Source organism: Myxine glutinosa, chromosome 5 (genome assembly GCF_964187855.1).
Source record: "Myxine glutinosa chromosome 5, kmMyxGlut1.1, whole genome shotgun sequence".
Taxonomy (NCBI): Eukaryota; Metazoa; Chordata; class Myxini; order Myxiniformes; family Myxinidae; genus Myxine; species Myxine glutinosa.
In genome coordinates, this window is record NC_136265.1 from 162,812,068 (window position 1) to 162,833,247 (window position 21,180).

Consider the following 21,180-nt stretch of genomic DNA (forward strand, 5'->3'; position numbering starts at 1 on the left):
GCGGTAAACAACTGATGCAATGTTTGTTTGTTTTTGTTTGACCAATCAAATTTGCTCGCACACTCTGAGCGTAGAGTAACACGGTGACCCAGACAAAATGGAGGCACCTAGCAATGCTCCCGTCCAAAAGATCTGTTTGTTTAATGCATATTTATTTATATGCAAGATCGTTCCAAAATCGTCAGTTCCTCCCAGAAGAGTTGGTAGAATGTTCAGCTCTGGACTGTTCTGGTTGACCCATCAGTTTCATATGATTGTCATGTTCATATGCACATCATATGTTCCAGATGTCATCATTTTCATATGAAAACACTGTTATTCACATTTCACAAAGCTATTATAGGTCGTGCTCAGAAACGTAAAGCAAGTGTTGAAAAGACCATTCCCAAGTCCTTTTTCTCAAGACTGCATGGGGTAAGGTATTCTGTGAATTCTCTAGTTTGTGATGCTTTGACATGTGCATTTGTTTTCCTTCCTGCTGCAGTGATGAAATCTGGTGGTACCCAGTTGAAGCTCATAATGACCTTTGAAAACTATGGTCAAGCTCTGTTCAAACCAATAAAGTGAGTTGGATCAAGTTTTTGATTGCCTATGTTGTTTCTACATGGTCATTGACATTTTTGGTTTGAGGTACACCGCTCCTTTCCTATTCCATCTCCAGGCGCTGCATGACGTCATCACCGGGCACCGAAGGGGGCCCCGTGATGACGCGCGCTGAAAAGGAGTACTCAGTTTTCACTACGGTTGCTTGTTTTCTTTCTTTCTTTCTTGTTTGTTTGTCTAGCTAGGTGATATCTCAGCCATCCATTGAGCTACGAAGCTGAAATTTCAGCACAATAGTGAGCACGTGCTTTGGCAAAAACAGAATTTTTTGTTTTTTGAATAATCAATTAATTGATCGATTACTTACTTATTATCGATTTATTAAGTATTTATTTATTTTCTTTCTCATCTGGGCAATATCTCAGGCACCTTTTGAGCTAGCTAGGAAGCTGATATTTGGACACGACAGTGACCAAGTGATGTTGCTATAAAGGATATTTTTGATTTATTGATTAATCAATTGATTTTCTGATTAATTACTCATTTAATTAATTTTCACAAAGGTACAGCTTCAAATGAGACACTGGTGGTTGGGGTATGCTATTAGTCAATTGATAAATAAATTGTTTTAGAATTACTATGTATTGATTTTAATTACGCAATTAATCAATCAATTTATTGTACACCTCTCCCTCCCAATTCCGTTTCTATGTGCTACAGGCAATGCCGCGTGCTGGAGGATGTTATTTATTTATTTGGCATGGGGGCGGTGTACTTTGAATGTATCTGTACTTGTTTCTATCCTGTTTCTTTTGACAAATGAAACGATGAAGATGCTCACATTTAATTAATTCGCTAACCCCTGCTCTAACAGGGAAAATGGCCTTGAAATGCCTGTTGTTGTGTTGTACTCACATTTAATTAATCCTCGCATAAGAGTGATTAATCCACTCTCTCATTCTTACACCATTTTTATTTTTGTATGCAAAATCTATGCTCATGGAAGTTTTTGGTGATTATTCGGGTAAAGAGGCAATGGAGAAACAGTTGGCACAAGGGAATGAACGAACAGGGAAAGTGGGGAGGAGACACAGTAATAACCTGGAAGTTATTGGGTTGGATTGGGAAGGGTTAATGGTGATAGAAAATAACATGTGAGGGGTGGGAGTGGGGAGGGGGGTGGAGGTTGACATGACATGGTGGTACACTGCTTGCTGGAAGCCCTGTAGGGAGAGATGCAATAAAAGGCAGTTCAACAAACTGGAGAAGAGTGGAGGTTCGTGGTAAGCCTGGATTTTGGAAGTTTAATGAGGATGGGTTTACTGGAAGAACATCTGCATCCTGGAGGAGCTGGAGATTATCTGTGGGCTGCGACCGCAGAGGGAGTTATTGGTGGAAAAAAGAGGCCACCAACCACTCTGTGACATGAGCGAGACAGCCCCTGTGCCAGAAGATTCCAATCATGTTGAGAGCTTTACACTCCACAGAAGCAAGGAGAAACAGATGTGGAGCTGGGGCACCAGCCCATAATGGAGAGCAGCACTCCATTGAGCTATGGACAAAGGCCTTGTGGGCAATGAGTAGCTATGATTTTGAGGAATGTTGGTGGATGCCAATTCACCGGCTGGCTTTGGAGAGCGGCTTTGTGATATGGTAGATCCAGGAGAGGTCACAGATGATGGTGAGGCCTGGAAGTTCAAGAAACTGAACCTCTTACAGTGGCTGACCATGGAAATTGGTTGCTTCGTTTGACATTCTTTCCGGAGCAACTGTATGAGACTGTGAGGAATTGGAGATATCCTGTGAAGGGAACGTTTTGGTGGGCAAACAACACATCCAGAGTTGCAGCAGTAACCTCTGGAAAGATCGATAATGCTCGATCTGATACTTTGAACATTGGTAGATCACACTGTTATGGAGGTGCCAGGATGCATCAGAGAAGATGTGGTGGGTATAGTCACAAAAGGGTTGACGGCCATGAACCTGCACTCGCTGCAGACCAGTTTCTCTTTTGGATCCCAAGTTCTGATCTCGACATGGGGTCGGCAACTTGTAGAGCATGAGCTCAGGTCTTTCACGAACCGGCTGGCCAGGCCTGCCATTCTGCTGAGGCTTATTTTAGCAGGACTTTGCAAAACAAAAATTCAGGGTGCTGGTGCCAACTTGTCTCCTCTTCATCACAATACACTATATGATCTTTAACATCCACCTAAGTAATACTAGCAGACAGCAATCCCCATTTAATGACCATCCGTGTGATGGTGCACTTTGCAATACAAATCCCTGCCTGCAATGCATCAATCCGACAGTTTATAGTCAGGTCGAGAATTGAACCCAGGCTAGACAGGTCAAAAGTAAATATTGTCGTGTGGACGGCTCTATTAAAACGGAGCACACCACGGATGACCAATTGAGCTTACTTTGAGGCGTCATTCAAATACGGACTCGCTATACAGGCATGGGAGGAAAAGAGAAGAAGAAGAAGTGGGAGTTTTTACCTGACGGTCCCGAGCAGTCTTCAAACCTGCAGGAAATAAACTCACAAAAACGGATGGTAAAGTTTACAAAAATAAACGGATTTATTAAACGGAACCCGATAACAAGAACACGCCGGTAAATAAATGTTCTAAAGGGGGATCCCTCACACCAGATGTCTAAAACAAACACAAGTAGTGGGGCAGATATGTAACAAAAATTGCACGAGATGTTCACATCCGGCAGAAAGTTTGAAATTTTGCATACAGGGGTATTTTGACATGCTGAGTTCAAAAATTGGCGGATCCAAGAGGTCTGACCAATGGACAGGCCGCCATCTTGAATTCCAATATGGCTGCCAAGACGAAATGTTGATAATCCCTATCTTGGGTTCTAAATGACCTGTGGTGCTCAAATTTTGTACACAAGGGTATGTTGACATGCTGAGTTCAATAAGGCAATAATTTGAAATGTCTGACAAATGGTATGGCCGCCATTTTGAATTCCAATATGGCCGCCAAGACGAAATGTTGAAAATCCCGGGTTCTTTGCAAAAGCAATACCAATTCAATGGATCCCTAGTTGACAAATCATATAACAAGTCAAAGAGCTCATTTCAAAGTATATTTCGTACCAGTTGGCAGCCGTAACATGCTGCAAGCTTTTTTCCATCCGTTTTACTTCTCCTACTGCTCATCTCGGAAGCATTGTCCAGAGCAGAAACATAGTTCTGTGCATGGTAGATTAGCAGCAGAACATTTGCAATTTCCAGCACACCGTTTTTTACACTTGCACTTGATCAGCTCTCGGCACCCTTTTGACGCCTCTGGCATTACTGTCCAAAATGGATGCCAGACATCATCTGCATTTTTAGCCCATCCCCAATCTGCAGGTGAAGGCAGCTCTGGGTTAGCAATTTGGGACTGTCCCCAGATGTGACCGGCCTGAAAGACTGCCCTCTTCACATGTTGACGCAGTGCCTCTTTTGTCGGTGGAATATTTTCCGATTGCCGATTTCCCTGAGCAAACAGCTGCTTGCGTGCTTCGTTCACTTTCTTCAGAGGGGAAGTTCTACTGTACAGAACAACGAAGAACCTCTCTATGTTGTCCATGTCATCATCTGTTACTTCCGCTGGTGCATGTGAGAGATGATTGAAGACCTCCCCCAAGTTTGGCATGGAATTCCATATGCTCCACACAGTCTTTTTGCCAATCCCACATATGGCAGAAACAGTATCGCATCCGGAAACAGTATGCAGGAATAGAAGCCCCCATGAGCGTTCAGGGCCAATGTGAGTCGCAATAGTGTGAGCAGCAATGTGCCTGAAATAGTTTCCATGTCCAAATGCCAACCACATTGCACAACCGTCCATAATGCTTGCCATTGCGATAGCCAACACAACCACATCCGTGTCTGTTGCATGAATGACGATACTTCTGTACCCCTGCTGATATGTATGCCAAGCATGTAGCATCATTCGTGAATCAGCCTCTTCATGCGTACATGGTTGAATTTGAGAAACATCAGAAGGGGGCTTTGATTTAACCTCTTCTTCTAAGGTTGTAAGAAGTGTTTTTCCCTCTGGAATAGGCATCGTTTGCAGGGAATCAGCAAGGAAACTGAATAATGTCTTTTTGTTGGAATCTACACGAAGGAAGCTGCTCCAGTTTCGTGGCACGGATGTCTGTTCAGTCACATGGAGTGGTATGCCAGTGCCACGACCAAGCCTGGTGCCTTCTTTGAGACTGTCCGTTCTGTAGGTGTCCCACACCACATCAACACGCATCACAGTCCCCTCATTTAACTTTCGGGCAATGTACGGAAGGACCTGTTTCTGTGCATAGTCACCAAATGTCCTGATCACACTGTTGCACTTCTTAGGCTCCAAATGATGGACTAAGGCAGCCCCATCGAAAATACGAACTTCTCCTTTGGGCGCATCACGAGGACGTTGTGCTAAAGCTTCCAAACAGGGCAAAAGATCAGCCTTGCCGGTTGGTGGCCGCATTGTATTGATACCTTCAGCCAATGCAGGTGGCCACCCATGACACTCATATTCATAAAATGTGTTAAGATCACCATCTCTAGTTTGGCAAGAAATGTACATTCGTGAGAAGAGCTCCACATTACTTTTCATACGTGTAATCTTCGCCTCAGACTTTCCAGGTGTTTTCTTGGGCTTCGATTTCAACAGTGGCAGATTGTTCTTTGAAATGCTATCATAGAAATTGTCAGAAGGATCCTTGATTCGCTGCCCCACAAATCCGTCAAATTGTGTTTTGCCAGTGTCCTCCATGGATCGCACTGCGGCTATCACTTCATCAGGCATGATGACCTTTGTGTCAAGCACATACAAGTCATTACTGTCTTCCGCAAACGGGTTTCCAAGTTTTTCAAAGGAACTGATTGCATTATTGAGATCTGATGCAAAGGATTTCTGGACACTAGGCAATTGTTCGTGGTGGCGGACATCAGTTTGCCTCTGTCTTTGAAACTGGTCCTCAAACTCATTCAGGATTCTGGCTATTTCTGCACCAGCTACCATCCACCGGCGAAGAGCCCCTTCATTCTCAGTAATTCCAATGACTCCACCATCACCTTTCACATAAGCGTTCTGCTGTTCGTGTATCTGATCGTGTGCCATAGCAGAGAACTTGTGTGATGACTTCTGAGTGACAAAGTTCCCCTTGACAAATTCACGATGGATATCCATGGAATCGTTTGAAAGTTCCTGAAGGTCTGTTACATGCACTGTCAACCATCTGGCGTAATGGTAATGGTCCATGGCAAACATCCACGGAATGATCGCCGTGAGAGTCTCCACATAGAGCGTGTAGTTGGCTTCCCGTTGTGATCTTATGAATGCCAAGAGAAGACACTCCAACTGCAGGACTTTATTCCAGTAGCAAAACTGGGGGTACTTTGGAGCCATCTTCTTGCTCCAAAGATCAAATGATTGTAAATCTTCAGTTTCACATGTTTTCCGGTAGTCATCGTATGCCTTTCGCTGCAGAGCGTACAACGCCGCTACTGTGACTTGGTGTGCCCATTGTGACCTCGATATTTGCGAACCTTTGTGAAGACTATCTGCTCTTCCCTCTGTTGTTACACCAGCACTGGTCATTACACTTGCCCAGCCACTCCCCTCCAGGAAGCTGCCGATCGCTTTCAACAAGGCCATCTCTACATGAAGTCCTCCCATCATCACAACAAACTTGTCTTCACCATATATACCTGGCCAAGTCCATTGAATCTTCTTTGCAATTGCATAGAGTGGTTGATCAACGGTCAGAACTGGAACTTGTCCGGGGTTTACTAGTTCTGTCGCCTGCTTGATTAAATTCATTCCATGCTTCACCATTGCCAATGTGTGAGCACTCTCGCGGAACAGAGGTAGCAGTCCTGTAATTGCAGGAGGCCGAGGAACTTCAACCTGCAGATTTGCCATGTATGCTGACCAGGAGATATTATCTTCACTCTCAAGACCTTCCTTCTCCTGCAGACTTTGTACAAACGAAAGCCACTGACTTTCTTTGTCCTGTATTCCGGAGGACACACTTGGAGTGGATGGACCTTTTGGTTTTCTTGGAATGGGATTATTAGTTGGAAATGTTTCAGGAGGCACATCACTGTAAGATGCAGGAAGGGCGGCTATGGTTTTGGAGCGCTGTTTGTTCTCATTCTCAGTGACATTCTCATGATTTCGAATGCTGCCACTTTTGTCATGTGAAACATGTTGTGTCAGTGATAACGTGGTTCCATGAAATGAACTTTGTGCTGATGCTGATGATGGGTTGTGATCTATGTTGTCTAGGTTGCCTGTTGTGAATATTCCACTTCGCAATTTTGTTGGACACACAACGCCGTCATGTTTGTATATTTCTATGACTCTGTTGGCCTCATCTGTGGATACCTCCAGTATGCGATCATAGGAAACGCACAAACCATGTTGAAAAAGAACGTCAACGAGATCCCGTTTCCTTGTTTTGCTATGAATGAGAAGACCCAGGTAAAGTGGCAGTGATGTTTCACGTTTCAAATTGTGACGTACTGCTGTAGTTTCCAACCTTCCTCGTTTCATAGTGTTGAATGTTACAAGTTGAGTTAAGGATTGCACAGAGACGCCTCCCTTGTTGTTTGCGTTTTGTTTTTGTATGTTTGTACCAGCAAGAATCATTTCCATCAACGCTGCCAATGATGGTGGTGAGTTGTTATATGATTCGTTAACTAGGGATCCATTGAATTGGTATTGCTTTTGCAAAATATCTTTGCGCACAATCTGGGCAGCTCTCATGAGAATGACCGCGTCGTTGTCAGAGCTTTGTCTACAAGCATGCAATAAAGCTTCACCAATGTCCTCTTTGAATGACAGTGCCACTTCATGGTTGCTCTTATGTGCCTCAAGTTGCGGAAGGTGTCTGAGAAGCTTGTCCTTAAGGTGAGTTGAATTAATCCTCTTTGAGATATCACCTCCCAGTTGTGCCAGACGTTCTGTATAAAGCTTTGTGAGATCGGCTAACTTGAAAGTGTAACTGTCATCTGTACACTTCATTTCTTCCAAATAGGCTATCAATTCGGCCAAAGCTACTGATTCTGGTGGCATATTTTCACTTGAACTGGCTTCCTCATTCTTTCTTACAAATGATCTGTATCGAGTGTGGAGAACAGTCATGCACTTCTTGTGATAAACAGCATCTGATGCCGTCATATCACCTACAGACAATCTAGCCAGGAGTTTTGTATCCCTCAATTCTGTTGCCATCAATCGAACATTGGAATCTACATTTTTTGTTGCCGCTCTGTGGACTATTTCTTCATTACTGATAATGCTATCACAAAAGAAACATGTGCTAGCAGTACTCTTTTCAACGGATGGAGATTTGAAACTTGTTCTGAGTCTTTTCTTAACAGGCGAGTAAGTTTCTTCACCAAGTTTAAGGTCTGAACTTTGCTTTCTTTCCCTTGATTCAGCCCTGGCCACACGAGAGCTGCTGCACTGCACATAACAGTTTTTGTGCCATTTGGCAGCATGCGCAGCTAGGGTTTCTGCAATACCGCAACCATCATCTAGTCGGGAAATGTTTATCCCGCAAGGCAAGGCACCTAAATCATTCAATGCCTTGAGATTTTGAGCAAGATTCTCGTAGACGTCTAGACACGACTGATTGCTGCCCTTACGTGCATCTCTTAGTGGTTCATTTTCAGAACGTTTCTGGCAAAGAGCGCAAATGTTCCAGTCTGTTGGCATTGGAATTGTTGACGATGTTTTCTTTGATTTCGACATTGGATCTGAAAGAGAAAAAACATAAAAAAAATAAATTATTGGAATGTCATGTGAATGTTCAGTTCCGGCAGAAAGTGTTAAATTTCACATACAGGGGTATTTTGGGGCGCTGAATTTCCCAAATTTCTACTGCCTTCGACAAAATTACAAACCCATCAGTAGATTTGAGATGCAACAATTTTCCAGTTATCATAATAATGCTCAAATGATTTAACATTATGACATTACCGTACACTGTGCTATTAAAGCAATGAAAACATCGATGTTTGTCTTGGCGGCCATATTGGAATTTAAAATGGCGGCCATACCGTTTGTCAGACATTTCAAATTATTGCATTATTGAACTCAGCATGTCAACATACCCTTGTGTACCAAATTTCAGCGCCACAGGTCATTTAGAACCCAAGATAGGGAATTTCAACATTTCGTCTTGGCGGCCATATTGGAATTCAAGATGGCGGCCGGTCCATTGGTTAGATCTCTTGGATCCGCCAATTTTTGAAATCAGCGCCCCAAAATACCCCTGTATGCGAAATTTCACACTTTCTGCCGGAAATGAACATCTTTTTCACATATCTGCCCCACTAAAGGGAGAATTTACGAAAGGAACCGCGTTGTGTGGGTGTGTGCTGGGCTTATCTCAATGGCTGGAGTGTCAAGAATCGTCAGGCCCGTTGGCGGAAAGAAGGCCTTGACGCGCCCTCATTCACCAGGCCTCGATAAGGCCTCACACGCGAAGCGAGCGTGCGAGCGAGCAACCCGCCTCCTCAGCCGTGCAATGTCCTCATGGATTTGGCATGGAACTGTGATGCACCCAACATTCGGTTCAGAAGGGAGAGAGGGTCGAGGGTGAAGGAAGGCGTGAGGGCAAGAGGTCGGAGCAGAGGAATCACAAGGGCAGGGGCGAACGAGGTCCAGATACCCAGTCTCCAACAACGAGCAGGAACGAGAAGGGAACAAGGAGGTCCAAACGAGAAGGGAAAATGTCGGTCAGCCAGTTGCTTTATCGGCCGTCTCGTGACGTCAGCTCTCCCTCTCTCCCAATCAATGCGTCGCTTCCTGCTTGCCTCTAGCGTCCTCCAATCCGAGGGAAGCTTCTTGCCCCTCCCCCGGCCAATCACCAGTCCTTCCTTACTCTGCCAATCGGTGGCCTTCATCCTGCCTCGTGTCTCTATTGGTGGTGTCTTGTCCCATGGGTGTGATCTCCCCATCAAACCCTTCGACCAATCCTTTGCGATGGTGGGCGTGGCCTCAGCCGGCCCGAGCAATGTTTGTCTCCAGGTTGGCGCAATGCGTGGGCGCTTCCTGCCTGCATTTCCGGTGGGATTTTGTTGTGGGGGGGAGGGGGGGAATTTATAATTAGTGTGTGTGCTAATGGGGATGGATTCCGAGCTAATGTCTATGGTGCGTTGCCATACGGGATAAAAGATAGATCACAGAGGGAACGACGTACAAGGGAATTAGCATAATCCCTACTCTATTTATCACAAAGCCATCCTCGTATGACCACAGAGATACACTTAATCCGACATCCGGACTAGACAGGTCCTCTACTTATTTACATCGAGATGGTTCCTCTTCTTCACGACAGTCGGAGCACCTACCTATGCAGATCTACCTAACTCTATATAATTGTCACTACCCCAAAATTCATAACAATATGTTACATCCGCATAATCCTTTCAGGCCTGAGTGGGTAAATTTACAAAACTATATATAATGGAGGAAGTGTTTGTATGTATGTATGTCTGCTCTTCACTCATTGGTTGGACAGCTCACCTGACTCCACCCACAAATCTAACCTGCAATACTTAACCTAAAGTACCGAGAGGGCCCAAAAGACCCTCCCCTTCTCCCCCTCAACACCCTGAGGACCTACAAGACTGAGAAGGCCCAGAGGACCCTAAATACCCCAAGGACCCTAAATACCCAAAAAGACCCCAATGACCCAGAGGGACAAAAAGACCCAATGGACCCCAAATACCCAAAAGCCCCCGAAGACCCAAAAGCTCCCAAAGACCTAAAAGACCACAAAGACTGAAAATATTCCAAAGGCCCTTAACCCCGAATACCCAAGAGACCCTTGACCCTTGAAGACCCAGAGGACCAAAAAGACACTGAAGATCCAAAATACTCCAAAGACCCTGAAAACCTAAAAGACCCCAAAGACCTAAAATATCCCGAAGATCTAAAAGACTGAAAAGACCCAATGGACCCCAAAGACCCCAAATATCCCGACGACCCAAAAGACGCAGAGGACCAAAAAGACCCTGAAGACCCAAAATACTCCGAAGACCCAAGATAACCAAAAGACCCAAAATACTCCAATGACACTTAAAGACCCTGAAGACCCAAAATATCCCAAAGATCCTTAAAGACCCCAAAGATCCTTAAAGTCCCAAAAAATTCCAAGGAATGAAAAGACCCCAAAGACTGAAAAGACCCTGAAGACCCAAAAGACCATCAAGACCCAAAAGACCATCAAGATCCAAAAGACCATCAAGATCCAAAAGACTGAAAAGACCATCAAGAACCAAAAGACCATCAAGACTCAAAAGACCATCAAGACTCAAAAGACCCTGAAGACCATCAAGACCCAAAAGACCATCAAGATCCAGAAGACCCAAAAGACCATCAAGACCCAAAAGACCATCAAGACCCAAAAGACCCAAAAGACCATCAAGACCCAAAAGACCATCAAGACCCAAAAGACTGAAAATACCCAAAAGACCCTTAAAGGGGGCCCAAACGCAATTTCTTTTTCTAAAAAAACCATTGGCAATCATTCATCACGGTCTAATTTGAAGGGAATTTTTTAAATTTGCCAATCACAAAGTGCCGAAAAAACCCTAGACTGTCGATTTTTGAGATTGCCAGTGACGTCACATTGTGAACTCGCCATGATCCTGCTGGCGACGGTGCATAGAGAAACGGCATATTGCGAGCCTGGATTCCGATACTGTTTGTGGATGATGAAGGGGGTTGGAAGGGAAGGCGTGTGGCAGTGGTCGTGGGATATTGTTAGCTCGGGTGATGTTTGATGGGGGAATGTGAGGGATGGTGGAATGGGGTGAGGGGTGAGTGGTGTGGGGTGGTCATAGGTATTGTTAGCTAGGGTGATGTCTGATGGGGGATTGTGAGGGGGGGGGGGGGGGGGGAAGGGTGGTCATGGGTATTGTTAGCTAGGGTGATGGTTGTGGGGGGGATGGTGGAGGGGAGGAGAAAGAGGGGGGGTGGGTTGGTTGTGGGTATTGTTAGCAGGGGTGAAGCTTTTTTTTCTTCTGGAAAATTGAGATGCTTCAAAAACCAAGGACACCTAAGTTGAACATAAATCAGCAAGAGCAATATTACCAAAGGAAATCGGCAAGATATCCAAGTCAAAGCAGTTGTGTCAGCAGAAAATATCCGATGGCAGAAAAATGTGTTGCCCGCTTGGAACAAGATCGCCCGTAGGGAGGGTACTCTGCTAGTTTATAATAACTAGGGCATGCCCGTACTATATCTATATCTAAAATTATATCCCCCCCCTCTATTTACATGAAATGGTTTGGTCCAAAGCGAACGGCTTGCGAGTGGTGACAATCCCCCCCCTCTATTTACATGCAATGGTTTGGTCCAAAGCGAACGGCTTCCGGAGTTTGGTAAAGAAATCGCCATCGCGTGAACAAACGCGCAGGAAAGCGAATGAATCGCAAATTCGTTTTTATTAGTTGTAAAACATAGTTTAACGCCAACATAGTTTGCAAACGTGAAATAAATGAATACGCTCTCAAATGTGCCATCCGAGGCAGAGTGTGCCCGCCACGTTCGGCACACGCGATCGTTCGCTGCTCTCTGATTGGTTGAATCGTTTTTTGGACATAGCTCGGTAAGTAATTGTCCGATTAATATGAAACCTTGAAAAGGCACATCCTCGGGTCCCCAGCAATATACCTGGCAAGTTAAAAGTATATCGGACCCGTGGTTGTCGAGAAACAGCGGTCACAGACAAACGTACAAACGTACAAACGTACAAACGTACAGACAGAGATTACTGGAATTATAGATAGATGATGTGTTGTAGCGGTTACCGCTGGATGCACACAATCGCCTTGCACCGGCCAGAACACGGCCAGACGCGCCTCTCCCGGGCATGCCCGGACTCACTGTTCCCGGGCACGCCCGAACCTCCCGGGCACGCCCGGTCTCGTCTTTCCCGGGCATGCCCGCTCTCGCCTTTCCAGGGCACGCCCGGTCTCGTCTTTCCCGGGCATGCCCGCTATCGCCTTTCCAGGGCTCGCCCAGAGCGTCCGGGCATGCCCGCTATCGCCTTTCCAGGGCTCGCCCAGAGCGTCCGGGCATGCCCGCTATCGCCTTTCCAGGGCTCGCCCAGAGCGTCCGGGCATGCCCGCTATCGCCTTTCCAGGGCTCGCCCAGAGCGTCCGGGCATGCCCGCTCTCGCCTTTCCAGTGCTCGTCCAGAGCGCCCGGGCACGCCCAGCCTCGACTTGCCAGGCCGCAGCCAAACACGCCCGGGCAGGTCCAGACTCGCCTTTCCAAGGCTCTCCCTCGACACCCGGGCATGCCCGGTATAGCTTTTGCCGGGCAAACTTCCCGACATAAATGTGTATATATATTGCTGCCCGATAAACGGGCTTTGGTGAGAATACCTGAGCTGTTTTGTTTCAATAAAGCAACTCAGACGAATTCCGTCTTTGGTCGCGTCAATTCTTTCGACTCGCGTTGGAGCGCAGCTCCTTCAGTGTGAAGGTTTTTGAGCACATGTCCTTCATTTTGCTTTCCTTTTACTTGCTCTATCTTAACCCTATCTGAGCTCGGTGGGTCGGAGAAGGGAGGGCGGGGCAAAATGCCTCCCTCCCGGCCCAACCAAATTAACCCCCAAAATACCCCAAAGGCATGTTTTTACTCCACTTATTGTCATGGTGATTCTCAGCTTTGCATATAAACTTGTCTTCTGGTCTGGTTCACATCAGCAATATCGCAAATTGCCATTTGATGCTCGTTTGTAGTATCTGAGATCAGTTTACAGTTGTAGAATGTCCAGTTTGTTTTGATCGGGGACAGGGCCAAATTGGTGTCCTTTATGCCCCAGATCAGTCGCTGCTAGTTTATGGTTTGTTTTGGGAGAACCCAACCCCTATGAAGCTTTTCCTTTTTATGCTCGGGTAAGGAAATGATTGTGTGGAAGTTTTCCAGCAGTGCTGGAGACAAAAAGCCCAATTTTCTGGGTTAATTGAACCTATTTGGAAATTGTTTGCTTTCTTGATTCTTTGCTTGCCTTTCTCGTTGCGTTTGTTTGTTCGCTATAAATGCAATTTGTAGTGGGTTTAGTTTGTCCAACCATGTTTTTTTTTTTAACATTAATCTAAGGCTCGTAGTGGAGCATGTACCATATACAGTACATACAAAGAACATTAACACAGTAGTAGGCCATTAGGCCTATCATGCCTGCATTACATAATGCCACATTAATCCAATCTATCAGTTTCTCGATTCTCGAGAAGAGAACTGTGGTGCAGGCACAAGGCAGGCAGGCATCACCTTTGTGGTTCTACTCCCCATTAAACATTTGTGGGACATTAGAAGTGTGCAATATAGGTAGATAATAATTTAAATTTCTGTGCAAGTCCATTTGCTATCACAGTTACCTTTTTAGTTTAATGGAGCGTTAAAATGGTGTGGTGCCCGGAACCATCTTGCACTCTCCATGTCAGGATTGCTGGTCTTACTTTCTGTGTCACTCAAACTACAGTTACCGGGCTAGCTTTAATCTCTTTCTCACAAACAAACATCATCCACTTTTCATCATACACTTTTCTTACGCATTTTCACTCATTTTCACTCTGTAAAAAAAAAAAAAATCAAAATTGATGGTTTTATGCAGCGTTTGCATTTGACCTTTACATCTAAAAAACAAACACAATCAGCTACTAGATTTTGATTCGTGAACCAATTCAGTGACTGAATATGCAAATTTATTAAAATTTCAGATCAATGGGATGAAAATTGATGATTTTTATGCAATCGTGACCTTTCGCTTATGGACTTGACGGATTTCTGAGAAATGTGAATGTCAGGTGCATTTTTGGGTAAAAGTTGGGAACCGCACTTTTTAACATAATTAGGGTATGTTGAATTCGATTAACCCGGTTCCCAAGCCGAGTTTTGAGTTTTTGACCTTCTAATTAGCATAAACAAAATGGCCGCCAAATTGCCATTTTTGGACAATTTCTTTGAACAAGCATTTATATATCATGTATATACAATTAAACATGCAGCTCTTTTACTTTAACTTTACAACGTTTACCCCAAAATGCACCGAGAAGCTTAGACATGGCCTTTTTTCATAAATCCGTCTAGTCTATATTATGGTTGGCGACATATTGAAAGAGACATTCAAACTGATATTGAAATTGGACACGATAAAATGGGAAATGGTTTTAATAAGACAATGTTTCATACAAGTTGTATGAAACAACTTGTATGAAACAATGGTATTGCAACCATTTATTCTAAAATGAAGTATACATGGCCATGAAGCACAAACATTCAGGAATGTCACACATGTTGTTTTGCCAAACTACATAAAATTCATACAAGGGGTCTGATCATCACTCTGTTGCTGACGGGCACACATTGATGTGCACCTCAACTCTGAATAGCGACATTTGCAGCGTCGAGTCTTGCATTGCTTCTGGCATGCACAACAAATCATCTCGAGGCAACTTTCTGGGATTGGATTCAGTGACATTAAAAACATTATAAACCACAAACACTCAGTGACAGTGACTCATTTCTGGGATTGGACATTGGGGTGATGAGGTGGGTGCTGCGTGATGGTGAAGTGAGGCTTCGTTCATTGCAGCGGATTGCGGGAGCTGTGCCTTGGGCGTGACATTGTGGAGCGATTTGTTTATTGTTGGGAGTGCTGTTTAGCAGCAGCCGGTTTCTTCTTTGGTTCTCTGCCTTTTTGATTTCCATAATATGTACATTAATAATTATTTTATATTATTATTATTATTTTTATATGCACTTGTAAGTTTTAGGTTATATTGTTATTGTAAACTCAACAAATTTCAGTCTTTGGACTGCCTTGTCCAGTGTTAGATGAGACTGAGTTCAATAAACCGAAATGAATGAATGAATGAATGAATGAATGAAATGACGTTTTTATCGACAAAAGTAATCGGCTTATAGCTTTTGAAATCGGCTTATAGCATATAGCTCCTCACTGTTGCGTGGGGTTCTGACTAATAACAACACTAACGGTAATAACATAATATTAATGTTATTATAAAACAATAATACTAATAATATCCCTTCTCCCCAAGGGGGTTTTCTGCCTTGGGCTGAATCCATGTTGATAGCTAATCGTGGCATATTTTCCAAGGCTGCATCTAATTACAAAAGTAATAACAACACTATTGCTAATAATATTTGTTATTTCAACATATTATTATTATTAATAATATCCCCTCTCCACAAGGGGTTTTTCTTCCTTGGACAAACCCCGTGGTAACGTGTATAAATAGCTTATCGTGGAGTTATGTGGGGCAATCCTACCAGAAGTAAAAAAACATTAAATTAAACCACAAACACATATACAGAAGTAAAAAACATAATACACCACAAACATTCATACAGAAGTAAAAAGCATTAAATTAAACCACAAACACATATACAGAAGTAAAAAACATTATACACCACAAACATGTATACAGAAGTAAAAAAAACATTATACACCACAAACATGTATACAGAAGAAAAAAACATTATACACCACAAACATGTACACATAAGCAAAAAACATTATAAAACATAAACACGTATACAGAAGTAAAAAAACATTAAACACCACAAACATTTATACAGAAGTAAAAAAACATTATAAACCACAAACTCCTTTACAGAAGCAAAAAAACATACAAGACAAACATTTATACAGAAGTAAAAAACATTATAAACCTTAAACATGCATACAGAAGTAAAAAAAAACATTATAAACCATAAACGTGTGCAGAAGTAAAAAACATTACAAACCATAAACATGTATAGAGAAGTAAAAAACATTATAAACCATAAACATGTATAGAGAAGTAAAAAACATTATAAACCACAAACACTTATGCAGAAGTAAAAAAACCATTATAAACCACAAACACAAATACAGAAGTAAAAAAACACAAACCACAAACACGTACACAGAAGTGAAAAACATTATAAACAAAAAAAAAGAGCAATCGGAGATTGCAAACCCTCGCCAGGATGTATTTTCAATGGTTTTTAAGGCTTTTGTGTTCGATCAAATATGGCGGCCGAACCACGTGACCGATGACGTCATCATTTTTTTTCCTAAATTAATTTATTCCTAGATTATGCTCAAGAAATTTCATCTTGATCGGATGAAGTTTTGTACTTGTCGAATTATGACGTCTTAATGGAGGGACCTATGATATCATCATTAACATATTTTATTCCCCATGGAGAGTTCTTTACAATGAGCCACGTCTCAATTTTTTCTGTTCAGCACTTTCGGAGATATAGAGGTACAAAGTTTTTCGGTTTTTCCATGATGGCGGCCGAACCACGTGACCCATGACGTCATCATTTTTTTTTTTCTCCATCAGTTAATGCCGACATGGCGCTCAAGAAATTTCATCTCGATTGGATGACGTTTTGTACTTGTCGAATTATGACATCATAATGGAGGCACCTATGACATCATTAGCATATTTTATCCCCATGGAGAGTTCTTTACAATGAGCCATGTCTTAATTTTTTCTATTCAGCGCTTTCGGAGATATAGAGGTGCAAAGTTTTTCGGTTTTTCCAAGATGGCGGCCAAACCATGTGACCTATGATGTCATAATTATCATTAAAAAATTATACAGGTGGGGTTGCACCTATGGTGAATATTTCCTGTCAATCGGATGAACGGTTGCAGAGAAAATAAAATTTATTCTGTGCGGACAGACAGACAAACAGACAAACAAACAGAGTCAAATGCAATACCCTCTCCTCTGGCGAGGGTAACGATAAACACGAAAACAGAAGTAAAAAAACATTATAAACCACAAACACATACACAGAAGAAAAAAAAAACATTATAAACCATTAACACGTATATACAAGTAAAAAAACATGATAAACCATAAACATGCATACAGAAGTAAAAAAAACATTGTGAACCACAAACACGTATACAGAAGTAAAAAACATTACATACCACAAACACGTATACAAAAGTAAAAAAAAAACCATAAACCACAAACACGTATACAGAAGGAAAAAAAACATTATAAACTACAGACACGTACACAGAAATAAAAAACATTAAATTAAACTTCAAACACGTATACAGAATTAAAAAACATTATGCACCACAAACACGTATACAGAAGTAAAAAAAACATTATGCACCACAAACATGTATACAGAAATTTTAAAAAACATTAAATTAAACCACAAACACTTATACAGAAGTAAAAAGCATACAACAACAACAACAACATGCATTTTAAGGCCATTTTCCCTGCTAGAGCGGGGGTTAGCCTTGCGGTCCCCATGACAATCTTCTCCATCTTGCCCTATTTTCTGCATCTCTCCTTGTAAACCCCCTTGCCCGCATTTCTTCTTCCACCATCTTCAGCCAAGTCTTTCTCGGTCTTCCCCGTCCTCTACTTCCTTCTACATTTATTTCCATCACTCTTCTCAACCAGTCACTTTCATCCTTCCTCAACACATGACCAAACCATCTCAACCTGTTCCTATTCACAACATCAATCACAGGCTCTATTCCCATCATTTTTCACAATTCATCATTTGTTCTCCTCTCTCTCAACGATACTCCGCACATCCACCGAACCATTCGCATTTCCACCCTTTCCAGCCTTCGATGCTGCTCTACATTCATGACCCATGTCTCGCTCCCATAAATCATAACACTTCTCACACATGCAGCATCCACCTTTCCCTTCAGCTTCAACGACACTCCCCTCCTCATCAGCATGCCACTCAGTTCCTGAAACTTCTTCCATGCACATCTCACTCCAGCAACCGTTGCCGAGTCTGATCCACCTTCTCCATTCAGCATGTCTCCGAGGTAGCAAAATGTTTTCACACCTTCCAGCTTCACGCTGTCTCCAAGATCCAACTCAACATTTCCTCCATCTGCAGCTCCCTCTGCGCACACCTTACATTTGAATGTAGCTGCCAGACTGGTTAATGACCCTCTCAAACCACTGCATTTTTGATGAACCCACTCAGCGCACATTGTGCATTGAATGGAGTTCACTCCGACACCCTTCCTGCACACAGCACAGGGCCACTTCCCAGTTCTTTCCACCTCACCACATGCTTTACCACTTGCCATCACCTTCGTCTTTCCGATGTTCACCTTCAGACCTTTTGTCTCCATACATTCCTTCCACTTGTTCATCTTTTCCTTCAGTCCATCCATACTTTCCGCAATCAACACCAGATCATCTGCATACAACAACTCCCACGGTAAACCCTCCTTTACGTTCTGAGCCAGCACCTCCATCACAGCTACAAATAGTAGTGGACTTAGTACCGACCCCTGATGCACTCCCACCTTCACCTCAAACTCACCACTGTTCCCGTCCTTCGTCCTTGCAGCTGTGCGCGCTCTTTTGTACATTGCCATCACTACTCTGATCAACCATTCCTCCACTCATAACTTCCTCATTGCCCATGTCAATACTTTGCGTGGAACCCTATCGAATGCTTTCTCCAGATCAACAAACCCAAGAAACAACTTCTTCCTCTTCTCCATGTACTTCTCCTGCAACTGCCTCACAATAAAGAGTGCGTCTGTCGTTCCTCTTCCTGGCATAAATCCAAACTGCATTTCGTCGATCTTCACCTTCTTCCTTATCCTCCTCTCCAACACCCTTTCCAATACCTTCATTACATGCTCCAATAACTTTATCGCTCGGTACGAGCCACACTCCAGAGGGTCACCTTTCCCCTGGTATAGAGGGACGAGGGTACTCAGTTCCCAATCCACTGGAATGCGAACTTCTTTCACCACCAGATTACAGATCTCTGCTATTCTCTTCACACCCCAACTTCCTGCTGCCTTCAACATATCTCACACAACTCCCGTCGGCCCTCCCGCTTTTCTACTCTTCATTGCTTTTATCGCTTCCTCAACTTCCTTCTCAGTTATCTTCTCTGCCGGTCCTAAAACTGGGTTACTCTCTATGTTGCCATCCCATTCATTCTCTGTATTCAACAGCATTTCCATATATCTCTTCCATCTTCCTTTAATTCCATCTGGGTCCACAACGATTTGTCCCACTTCATCCTTCAAGCAACTCACCCCCATCACATCACACCTCTCTTTCGCTATCTGCTTTGCAATCCTGAATACCGCTCTCTGACCCTCTTCCGAATCCAAGCGTTCTCCGAACATTTTCCTCCATGCCTCCTGCACCTTTGCTACCTCTTTCTTTGCAGCCTTCTTGGCTGCCTTATAACTTTCATGCTCTGCTTGTTCTGCTCCCGTACCCTTCGCCTTCTGCCACTCCTTGAACTTCTTTCTCTTCTCGTCAATCCTCTTTCCAATTTCATCATCCCAACACCATGTTTCCGAGTGCCTCGGTGGTCCTTTTGTCCATCCACATACCTCACCAACGGCTCCCAACAGACTATCTTTCATTGACATCCAACCACGTTCAAGCTCAACCACATCATCCTCTGCCCGACTCAGCCTCTCTTTTAATGCCTCCCTTACTGTCACCTCTTTCAACCTCCACACATTCATTCTCGGTTGGTACTTCACCTGCCGAGCTCTCCTCGCACCTTTCACCCTTATGTCGCAGACAACCAAGTGGTGCTGTGAAACAGCCTCCTCCCCCGGGATCACCTTTGTGTCCCGGAGGTGCCCCCTATCTCGCCTACGCACCATCAGGTAGTCAACGGTTGTCGTCAACCCACCTGACGTGTATGTAACAAGCTTATTATCCCCTTTCTGGAACTGAGTATTACAAATCAACAAATCAGCTCCATCAGCAAACTCCAAAATCCTTTCACCTTCTCCATTTCTCACACCATATCCGTAACCCCCATGAACTCCCTCAAAACCGTCCATACTCCTTCCCACATGTCCATTTAGGTCTCCTCCTACCACAACTTCTTCATCTTTCACCTTTTCCATCAGCTTCTCTATCGCACAGCAGAACTTGTTCTTCTCTTCATCGCTCCGACCAACCTGCGGAGCATATCCCGAGATGACGTTCACCAAGAGCTTTCCATTCATCATTTTCACCATCATCAACCTATCACTCACTCTAATCACACTCACCACACTGTCTACAAACTCCTCAGAAAACAGGACACCAACACAATTCACGCCCTCCGGGCACCCTTGCCACGCAAACCTGTATTTATGTCCCTGCCTCCCCTTCACCATTCTCACACCACTTCCCTTCCATCTCGTCTCTTGCACACATCATATGTCCACTCTTCTTCTGATCAATACTTCCACCACTTCTCCTGATCTCCCTGTCATTGTCCCTACATTCCATGTCCCAAACCTCAGAAACTGATCTCCACTTCGGGCTGTACCCTGCCCATATGTAGTTGTAATTGTCATGGTTCTCTTTTTGAGGCAATGTTTTTATGGCCGGATGCCCTTCCTGACGCCAACCCTCTGAGTCGCCTCTTACGACACGCAGGGATACGGTGTACCTATTCTAACCAGGGTACACACCGCTCCAAGTCATTGTAATTCATGTAAAAGCACAAGGACGGCTGAGTCGTCCTCCCAAATACATTACACATACAAGCTCCTCCACAAGCTTGAGATCACAATTGATAACAAAGAAAAGGTTCGTTGACACTGCACGTTAAGC

At 43.7% G+C, this 21,180-nt stretch overlaps 1 protein-coding gene across 2 annotated transcripts in view; it reads left to right on the forward strand.

Annotated features, from left to right (window-relative positions):
- LOC137426822 (extracellular serine/threonine protein kinase FAM20C) overlaps positions 1-21,180 on the forward strand; it is a 91,298-nt gene that overhangs the window by 9,649 nt on the left and 60,469 nt on the right. For both annotated transcript variants that reach the window (XM_068115750.2, XM_068115751.2), the window contains exon 3: positions 485-563. In XM_068115750.2, coding sequence (XP_067971851.2) covers positions 485-563 — 79 coding nt within the window. The remainder of the gene's footprint in view (positions 1-484; positions 564-21,180) is intronic.